The sequence below is a fragment of the Dendrobates tinctorius genome, unplaced genomic scaffold (genome assembly GCF_039654945.1).
Source record: "Dendrobates tinctorius isolate UK_male_01 unplaced genomic scaffold, ASM3965494v1 ptg000029l, whole genome shotgun sequence".
NCBI lineage: Eukaryota > Metazoa > Chordata > Amphibia > Anura > Dendrobatidae > Dendrobates > Dendrobates tinctorius.
In genome coordinates, this window is record NW_027361697.1 from 40,687,461 (window position 1) to 40,698,021 (window position 10,561).

At 42.9% G+C, this 10,561-nt stretch overlaps 1 protein-coding gene across 2 annotated transcripts in view; it reads left to right on the forward strand.

Moving 5' to 3' along the window:
• Nucleotides 1-8,596, forward strand: part of MFSD14A (major facilitator superfamily domain containing 14A) — a 71,692-nt gene extending 63,096 nt beyond the window's left edge. For both annotated transcript variants that reach the window (XM_073571639.1, XM_073571640.1), the window contains 3 exons: nt 291-388; nt 1,415-1,575; nt 3,275-8,596. In XM_073571639.1, the coding sequence (XP_073427740.1) occupies nt 291-388; nt 1,415-1,575; nt 3,275-3,481 (466 nt within the window). In that variant the 3' untranslated portion in view covers nt 3,482-8,596. The remainder of the gene's footprint in view (nt 1-290; nt 389-1,414; nt 1,576-3,274) is intronic.
• The last annotated feature ends 1,965 nt before the right edge of the window (nt 8,597-10,561 follow it).

Consider the following 10,561-nt stretch of genomic DNA (forward strand, 5'->3'; position numbering starts at 1 on the left):
CTTTTGAGGTTTTGAAAACAAAGTTTATTCGCACCTGATATTGATTTCTATTTAGGTATGGCCCGCACGAAGGTAAGTTTATTATGTACACCACAGACGCAGGAGGTAGCTGTATATATTCAACAAGCACAGTCCCTATCTTCTGTCGAGATCAGAGAAACATCAAAGTAGAATCTTTAATAGGAATTGTATTGTTTTCACAGGGAGGTTTTTTTTTTTGTTTTTTTACTGTAAGCCGCAGGAAAAGTTTCTCACTTCTGACACTGTTCTCTATGCCTTGTCACTTGCAGGATGATGTGGGCAGCGGGAGCTGTTGCTGCAATGTCCAGCATTACATTTCCTGCAGTCAGTGCTTTGGTGTCTCGGACAGCAGATGCCGACCAGCAAGGTAGGGGAACTGGAATAAGCTTGTTACAGTCTGCAGATATATCTGTGATATTCTGTATTGGGCAGATTGTGGTGGTGGTACTGTTGGAGTAGCCTGGTTAATAATCATTGGTTGTTGATGCCTTCTGTGTCTCTATGACACTGAATGAATCATGAGCTTCGTGATTAATGTGCTTAGATTAATATGTCATCATAAGATAAGATGGCTTAAGTAGGCAAATAAAGTGATAGTAACTCAAATGCAAACATTTGCAGAAATGTAAAGTCCTGAATATGATCATGTCCAAGCAGCTGGCATTCATAGGACTTGGCCATCAAATAGAAAAATCTATAGAGATATGAGATTTTCCTTTTTGGGGATATAAGCCTCTTAAAGAGGCTGGCCAATATTTGTTGTTGTTTGACCTATTTTTATGATGGGTCTTCCAAAACAAAGGTTGGTTTTGGATACCCGGCACCCCTAAGGATCAGCTGTTATTAGCTACATCATCGTCTGGATGTAAATGGTGAATGGGGAGGAACAGTCTCTCTCTATACGTCAGTAGTCACTCCCAGATACTGCACACTGCTCCCATCTGCAGTATTCAGAAGCATCCACTAAACAGGGTATGGAGCAGAGTAGTTTCTCTCTGTTCACCATGTACATTCAGCCGCAGTAAGGGCTAATAATTTGATTGTTGGGATTGTCAGGTGTCAGACCTTGACAATCTGATATTGATCACCTCCCCTAAGGGAGCAGTCAGACAGACCGAGGTTGGCGTATAAATCAGACCGAGGTTGACCCACAATGTACGGACTGGCTGATTGCACTTCCTACCAGAGCGTGACAGCTGTATAGAAAAATATGCACCTGTCACCTTCGGGTCAGGAGAGACACTGGCCAGTCCATGCATTACAGTCCAATCCTGGTCCAATTTATACGGCCGTGTGACTTCGCCCTGAAAATAAGTTATCGATATCAAAGCAGCGGTCAATCCCTTTAATGAGGATAAGGCAGAAAATAATCACATTTTTCTTCTGTCTGCAGGTGTTGTCCAGGGTATGATTACGGGAATCCGTGGGTTATGTAACGGCCTTGGACCTGCACTCTATGGTTTCATATTTTACATTTTTCATGTGGAACTAAATGAAAACCCTATAGGAGAATCAGAGCCGAGAGACAAGGTGACAACATCACATTCACAACAGGTACTAATATTCATACATTCCAATAAATGAACATTCGGATTACTATACTGCTAATATAGTTAGTAGTGATGAGCGAACATACTCGGAAAAGGTGTTTTCCTTGCATGCTCATGTGCGAACTGTGTCTTTGGTGTGATCGAAAGATATGTTTAAGTCTCTGTGGCTGCATGTCTCGCTGATGCTGGGCAATCAGTGCATGTCTTGCGGCTGTCTGATAGCCGCGGGGATTCGAACAAATTATTCAAGCATGCCAAAGACACTCAGCACATGAGCATGCTCAGATAACACTTTATCCGAGCACGTTTGCTTATCACTAATAGTTACAGATCTTTCCTAATGCCTTCTGATGAGGTTTGGAATCTGTTAGTGTTTCATCTGTGATCTCACATGTACAGGTTTCTACAATAATATCCTCTGCCAGGTCTGCTCATTTCACATTCAGTGATGAATGGGTTATTGGTAGAGCTGGTAGCAATCTTTTCGCATTACCCAATCCATTGGCCACAACAGTAATCTCTGGCCGTGAGAACCACCTCTTATGTGATGGCATCCGCTGCTCATTAGCCGGCCTGGCACAACATCACAGGTTGGCTAACCACAAGAGCTGCAGATGCTATTGGGTAAAGGGCCTGTCACACTAAGCGATATCTCTAGCTGTATGGCTATAACTTGTGACGTTATAGCGATATTGCTAGCGACATCGCTATGTCTGATACTTACCTACGACCGGCTCCCCCGCTGGTTATCGCTGATCGCGCGAGAATGTCCTGGACTGTTTCTCGTCGTCAGCTTCCTGTGGAGCGACGAGCGTGGACGCGGGCGGGGGGACGCAGGATCGCCTAGTGTGACAGGTAAGTAGCGACCCCCGTCCCCAACGATGTCGCTGGTGAGATCTGCCTGTGTGGCAGCTCACTAGCGACCACTTAGCGATGTACCAGCGATCCTAACCGCGTCATATCGCTGGTCGGGATCGCTGGTACATCGCTAAGTGTGACAGTACCTTTAGACAGTCCTCCCAGCTCCTGTCCAGCAGCTACAAATCGGTGTCATGGCCTCTGGACTGAGGTGTGTGAATCTATTCACATTCCCAGTGATCTAGCTGTAATCAATGGAAGTGTCTCGCTGCTTTTGCTAATAAAAGGGGTTCCTGACCCAAGGTCCCTACCATAAAATGCATGTGAAATTAGATCATCAATGGTATGGTCACATATGGCAGATTCTTAGCACAGCTTTCTGTCACCATTGCTTTCATCTGAATGGGTTTTGCATTCATTTACCAGCTACAGAAGCAGCCCCATTTGTTTTTCATGAAACAAGCTCATAAGACTGGCCCTGTAATCAAAAATACAGCTTTATGAGCCAAACACAGGAGATGCTAAAACTAATGGGATGGGTCTGCCACTGGGACACGCACCAATCACAAGAACAGGGTTCTCACACTGTTTGTTCTTTAGCTAATGAAAAGTACCTGTGAATGTAATATAAGACCTCGTTTATTCAAAACCAGCTGATTGTTGCACGTATGTGGCATGCAGCTATGGGTTCTTATTCTCTGTGCTGGTAGTCACTCGCCTTAGTGCAGCCATATCATTGTACGTGATTGCATTGATGGATTTTGTGTCAGTGGATGATTGTGACCTGCTGATGATGGTGTAAATCTACTGTATTGAGCTTCCTTATCTTGTCTCTATCCTTGCAGAATTCTATCATCCCCGGGCCCCCGTTTCTCTTTGGAGCGTGCTCTGTGCTTCTTGCTCTTCTTGTAGCTTTGTTTATTCCGGAACACACCAATCTGAACATGCGCAGCAGCAACTGGAAAAAGCATGGCGCAGGACACGGTCATCCCCATAGTCCTCCAGCACCTGGCGAGGGCAAAGAACCTCTCTTGCAGGACACAAATGTATGACAAATGCCTAAAAGACAACTTCTACTGGCTTCTGCTGCTCGTGTAGTTGCATTCCACTCAGTTGCGAGCTGAGGCACCTGCAGGACCAATCGGTAGGAAAGGAAAGGTCAAATGAGTCCTCTCCACCCACAGGACCAAAATCTGGCCCCACCTGACTATCCTGCGCCCTCTATTCAAGCAGGGCCAAATCTCCAGCCTTTTCTACTGACAACCAGATTGCGAGGAAGTATGGATGTAAATCTATTCCATCTTCGTGTGCCAGATTGTTGCAACTGAAGAAAAAATATATATCTGTATGTACAGATGTAAATGGTGCAGGTTGACGTAGAATAACAGCAGGTAAACCTGTTGACATGGCACTAAAGCTCCTCCATAAGGATCTCCAGCCAAAACTGTTCTCCTAGGAACCATGTTTTACATAGGGGCTAATAGCTGTGTGGCTGCCCATGACCGAAGACTGGCAGGAGGGCAGACAGCCCGTGCGGGTCACATCACTGCTGTCATTACAGCTATTAGCTTTTGATTGCACATGGTTCTTCAGTCATGTAATGTAACTTTGTGTTTTCTCCAGCAAATTATTTTTTATTTTAAGCTAGCCAAAGTACATGCATTTTACTTTGCTTACTGAGTTTCCTTGACTTTTGTTTTTTGCTATTTGATACCATTGCGAGCATTTATTTTCCTCCCCCAGCCTATTGTAAAGGTAGGTAATTAGCAAATCTTACATGTTTACAAAATGACACCACTTAAAGGTTACAGTGGAGCTGGTATTACCAGTCCAGGCGCTCTGCCGGTCCTGGCACAGTTTGGGAATCTAATTAAATGTTTTGCTGTGTAAACCACTAAGCCTTAACTGAAGCCCAAGTGAACTTGTAAAAGCAGACAACTGCTTGTGGCATGGCGGGCGGTAATGTGCACTCCTGGTCGGGCAACAGATTGCACACCGTGCTTACAAGTGATCAGAAAGGGGAAAACACCGATGTCTTCTGAGCATCACATTGCTGTATTGCCACAAGCGAGCACCAGAGAGAGAGAGATGGTTTGACTTCAGCTACGTACTCTGTGCTTCACCCTTTCTTATGGCAAATGGGGAAGAAATCACATTGCCAAATAAGAAATATGGATCGTGCCAATAGAAGGCATTATAGAAAGGTGGCGTTTTCTTAGATCACAATATTGGTTTTCAGCAATGCAGCTTCCCTAATTAAAAACCTCCAAACAAGATATGCCAGCATCTAAATATGAAAAGTGCAAAAAAAACATGATCTTGACTTTCAAGGCTTTTTTTTTTTTTTTTTTTAAGGTCTGTTGCTAAGTCTTTACATATGATCTTAGATGTCCATGTCGCTTTTCTCTTCAGACACCAGATTCACGGTCGTTTTGTGTAAAAAATAAATACAGGAAGGCCTAACAGGCATGATCATGATTTTTTTGATGGTTAAATGCTAGGGATACATTGTTTGGACATTTTGGATACTGTAAGGAGCTTGTAATTAATTTAAAATTCTGACAGAACGTGGTCGTCTCGGTTTGGGCTACACTGCTGGACAGGATCATGGTGTACTGTATCCTCGGTAAACATATAATGTCGAGTAACTTGCAGTATATTACATTAATTTTATTATAAGGGTATAATAAAAAAGGATCCACCTCACTAATATCCCTGTGTCCTCTGTTAGGGCATATGGACAGACTGGTCTGTCTGAGACTACCTTCCTCTTTCCCCCAGATACAGTGGGGTGGAAGCTCCTGCTATCTGGCCGCTCAGTCACTGTCCGGATTAAACCTGCTGTGTTCTGGGGCAGGCAAGATAGGGGTAGGTTCACCCAAGTGTATTTTTGGTCTGCGTGCTTAAAACAAACAAAACAAAAAAAAACGAAAAGCACTAGGGCCTATGATATTCAATTGGGCTTTTCAGAATCTGCATGTGGAAAAAAAAATTGCAGCATTCACTCGTTTCAGTGGCGTCAGTCGCCCATTTAATTCTATGTATGTAAGGAATAAAAAAATGATCCCCTACTGAGCCGCCATACAGCATGTTTATTTTACAGATACATTGCAATTCTTTAACATGAGGAACTGTAAATGGTCTTGTAATTTACGAAGAACTGGTGAGAAAAAAAATGCCCCAGATTTCTGAATGAAACGCTACAAAATTTTTTATACGCTTGTGTGAACCCGGCCTAAAAGTGTTTGCAGTTACTCAACAGGGTATGTAGAACCAAGCAAAGCAATGCTATAGTGCAAAATTGAAAGCATTAGGGCTCATGCAAAAACGTTGGTGAGTTTTCTTGTACGAGAATAAGAGTGTTGTCAGTTTGGTCACCGTTTCATCAGTTTTCCTTGGATGGGGAATAAAGGTTTCTCAAGCCTTTCCTTTCAGAGCAAAAAAGGAAAAGCCAGCACCAGGTGATAGCCATAAAAATGTTGTCTTGTATGTTTGTTTTTAACTTTTTACAAACAATGGATTAAATAAAAGACAAAATTAGAAATTTTATGGAAATCACCTGGTGCTGGTTTTTCCTTTTTTGCCTGCATTTACAAGTGGACTCCAGCCCCATTGAACCTGGCACCTGTGGTCCTGTGATACTCCGGTGAGCACTGTGGAAATCCCCCCCCCCTTTCCTATGTGGTTTGTCCTATCTGAGTCCGTGAAGAATTTTTTTTTTCCCCACTGACCCATAAATTTGCATTGGCAAGTGAAATCTGACATTTATATCCATGTCTGTCAAGTCTCCATGATTTTGTGAGGACTATTTTTTCCAAGGATATTAGACATGTGGATCACCCTATAGGAAATCATAGGGACGAGAGCTAGCCATGAAAAACACGGGTAGCATTCATTCGGATGTCAGTAATGAAATCTTGGCTATTGATTCATTGCATGCAAGGGTTATTTCTCACAGTATGCCATTAAAGCTACACTCTCAAATTCTGTTCCATTTTTAAGACCTCTTACATTACTGATGTAGACAGAAGCGGAAGGACCCCAGTGATTATCAAGGGGGTTTGCTTGGGTTCTGTTACATAATGGAACCCAGATGAACTCCTCTTGTTTTCCATTAGAGTGTGTCTATTTTGGACATTAAGTCAGTGTGCACATGTTGTGTGTTGTTTTTTTTTTAAGGGCAGATGTCACAACCTGAAGCGTTTCCTGATGCCAGCAAAGTGAATGAGAATACTGAAGTCAGATGCACACATTAATAATTTGTGACTTGCAGATTTGGTGCAGTTTTACACCTGTAGCTTGGTCAGGTTTTATCATTTTTTTTGCTGCAGATTTCACTCATACTAATGAGTGGGAAAAATCTGTACCAAACACGTGTTTTTGCCGCTGCATTCTTGTTAGGAACTCAGAAATTTCTGGAAATATTTAACATGTTCACATACCCTAAATTAGTTTTCCTGTTTCTCAAAATGGAAGTGTGAACATAGCTTAATATTGCATTACTCCGGGGATGTGCCAACTCCAGAGCTGCTAAGAAGCCCACATGAAATGAAAGCATTATGATGGGGTTTTTTTTGTCCCTGTGAGCAGAAGACAGGACCATGGACAACACTTGTGAACTTAGGGATGAAGTATTAACGTCTCCTGAATTTGTAAAAAAATGGTTTCCAGGTATGTGTGGTCGACTCGTGCTCACACAGAACTTTTTAAAGGCTTTGAGCCCCATTTAGATTGGATTTCATTTGTTCCTACACTGAATTATTAATGCATCAAGACAGCTGTTTTTATGCCAGTCTTGATCCATAGTCTACCAGAGTAAGATGTAGCCTCTTAAGGGGTATAATGGGCTGGAGAACATTTCTACTATGATTTATGCCAAAATTAAGTTAGTCATGCACCCTTCAGCAAAACATGCAAAAAAAAAAGTACAACTTTGTAAAATGTTTAAGAACCAACTTGTACAATTTGCAATGTATGTTGGAGGTATTTTCCACAATAACCAGTGACGTCTTTCACTTATAAACTCCCATGTTAAAGGAAACCTGACATTAGGAAGTCCATTCTGACCCCAAGCTCCAGTGGCCAATTACACGATGGTCACAATAAAGCTAAACTATACATTTTGTAGTTCTGCTATAGTTATAAATTAAAACCTCGTCTCCGTTTGTGTAAAAGTTAGCCCGAGTCACCTGTGATCTTTTGAAAACTTGCCCATGCCCTCTGATTGGTCTAGTCTGGTGACACCAACGCAGGCGCCTTTAAAACTCAGCACTTGTACTTATAGGATCGTGGTGGAAAACATCCCTGTAATGAGCAGTGAGCCGAGGTGTATATGGCTCAGCCTATTGCGCATGCTCTGATTGCTGCTCCAGCCTGGGGCTGTGGTTGCAGAAGTCTTTCAGAGGGAATGGGTGTGTTTTCAGGATACTGTACTGCCCCAATGACTCGGGGTAACAGTTACACACCGTTTTAATTTATAATTATAGCAAAACAAAAAGAGTATGGTTTATCTCTGAACACCATTGGAATTATGTAACTGCCTGCAGGAACATGGGGTTAGGTTCTCTTCAAAAACAGGAGAAAAAAAACACAAAACACTGGATACCTCTGTATAAAATAGTGAGGCAGTCCGTGCTATTCCATACAGCTGAAAAAAACATTCTCTAGCCCCGATTCAGATGAACAGGAGGGGTTGTCAAATTGCTCAGCAGCTAAAAAAAACAAAAGCCCTTTACAGTTTTATTCTGCCTCCCACTGTTCATTATATACAGTACCACTAGGTGTTGGGTGTTTTACTCTTCAAAACTTGAATATACAGCTCTGAGGTTGCAGCCTGGCATGATGAGGCGGCTGTACACTAACACACATGTGAGAGAAGCTGGTACGTCATCCATGTGCCGCCACTCAGTTTAAAGAGTAGACTTAGGGTGAGCGCCAAAAAAGTAAAATAAAAGCTTTATAACTGATGTGAATTTCTCTTCTAAAACGATCTATAATTTGTGTATATTTTGCTTGGTTATTTAAAGTGCTTTCTTTGTACAGTACAAAGTGTTGTATAATTTAATAGTATCACTTTTTTGTTTTGCTTGGTACTTTGAACATTTCTCATTGGCTAAGATCTGAATGATGTACGTTTTATTAATAAACCTGAATATTTTTATATTGAACTTTAATGGCTCTCACTTTCTGAAAACCATGCACCTTCAGTAATCCACTTTGTACTGTAATCTCTGGTCTTTTATTGCTTCAGGTTTTCCAATTGGTGTTTTGTTATTGTTATGGGTCACCATGATCTCTAGCTCCAGTCACAACAGACTTGTTTTTTGCATTTTTAAAGGGGTGGTCCAATACCTAGAATGCCCTTTATAAATACCTATCTTTAAGTCCTAACCATTCTTAGTATTATCTTTTATTACATTCCCTATCTTGCCATTTCCTATGTGTGTGGTTTGTTTTTTTTTTAACTTCCTGTGATGTCTCATCTGACCTCACTTCTTTGCAGCATCTATCACCACTCCTGAGAAAGGATGTCATCATGGGGCGGAGCGGTGTTCACTTACCACAGCTACTGTTAGTACTGTCCCCTGATGACATACTGGTTCAATAGAGATGACCAGACCACATCGTCACCTGCCATCATCAGTCACTACTTCAAACACCTCAGTCTCTTTCCCTGAAACAAGTCATCAGGGAGTGGTGTAAGGGACACCAGTACTGTTCCCTGATGATTCGTTTGAAGGTGGTGCTGTCACTCACCCTGCTTCTATCACCGATCTCCGGATAGTAACTAGGGGGCAGCGTTAGAAGCAGTGACTGACAGTAACAGAAGCTGTGGTCTGGTCACTTTGATTATCTCACACTGAACCAGGATGTCATCAGCAACAGTAGCTGCGGTGATAGCAGTGCCACCCTCAGATGATTTCTGTTTCAGGAGGGTTGATATATGCTGTAGGAGTGTAGCCCCAGCCTTCTGTGATGTCCTGATTAAGACTCCTCTCAAACAAAAGGTCACTCCCTAATTACAAAATTGGTTAGAACTTAAAAGTAGACATTTCTAGGTATTGGAACACCCCTGAGGCTAAACTAAGTTGCCATCGAGAGCACCTGCATGCTCGCCTGAATTGTGTCTTAAAGGGAACCTGTCACCAGAAATAATGCTGTTAACCTGCAGCTTAACTACGTTATGCAGCTGCCTGGAGCCTGCATGCAGAAGGGAGAAAAAATGGTTATTCTCCCCACCAGCATTCAGTATTCAGTCATGGAGGTGGGGGCACTGCGGGTTCACTCACGCGCTGAGTATACAGAGCAGCCACTGTAACTGCACCCGCAATGTAGAGTGCCACAGTCGGTGCCCGGGGGGGTGGCGCATTAACAGCGGCTGCTCTGTATACTCAGAGCGTGAGTGAACCTACGGCGCTCCCCCGCCTCCATGACTGAATATCGAATGCTAACGGGGGTATAAAGATCCTTTTCTCCCTGCAGGCATCGGACAGCATAATAAATGCTGTTAACCTGCAGATTAACAGCATTATTGCTGCTGACAGGTTCCCTTGAATGTATATTGAAAGCAGACAACTTGTTTGAGTATTTAATTACATTTTAGTGTCTGAGCACACAGCTGTGAGAAGTCAATTTATTTTTTATTGGTTCTGTTACTAATTAAAAACGTGCCAAGATATGTGGGAGGGGCAGATGTGTACGTATTCGGTTCATTGGAATAGGACACCAGCCCATCGTGCACATGGCTGAGCAGATGTGTGGGTTTTAATCATTAACACCGCTCACTTGATGCAAAAGTAAACAGTTGGTGCTGGATAACACCCTAAAGGGGTTGTCCACTACTGGGACAGCTCTTTCTCAATGTGAATGTTTACCCCTATTAACAACAAACACCTATACTCCCGTTCCAGCGGTGCTGCCATCTGCTCTCCTGGGGATCACATGAGCCCAGCGCCCAGTCAGCACTGACATAACTGCCTTTGTCTTTAATCAAGAGGAAGTCGGAGCTGCGACTGCTCTCACTTATGCATCTGGAGGCAGGGACAGTGATGTAGGTGCTGATTGGAGGCAGGGCTCACGTGATGTGAGCACTGGGAATGCAAGTGCAAATCCTGCTGGAATGGAGGGGAGTA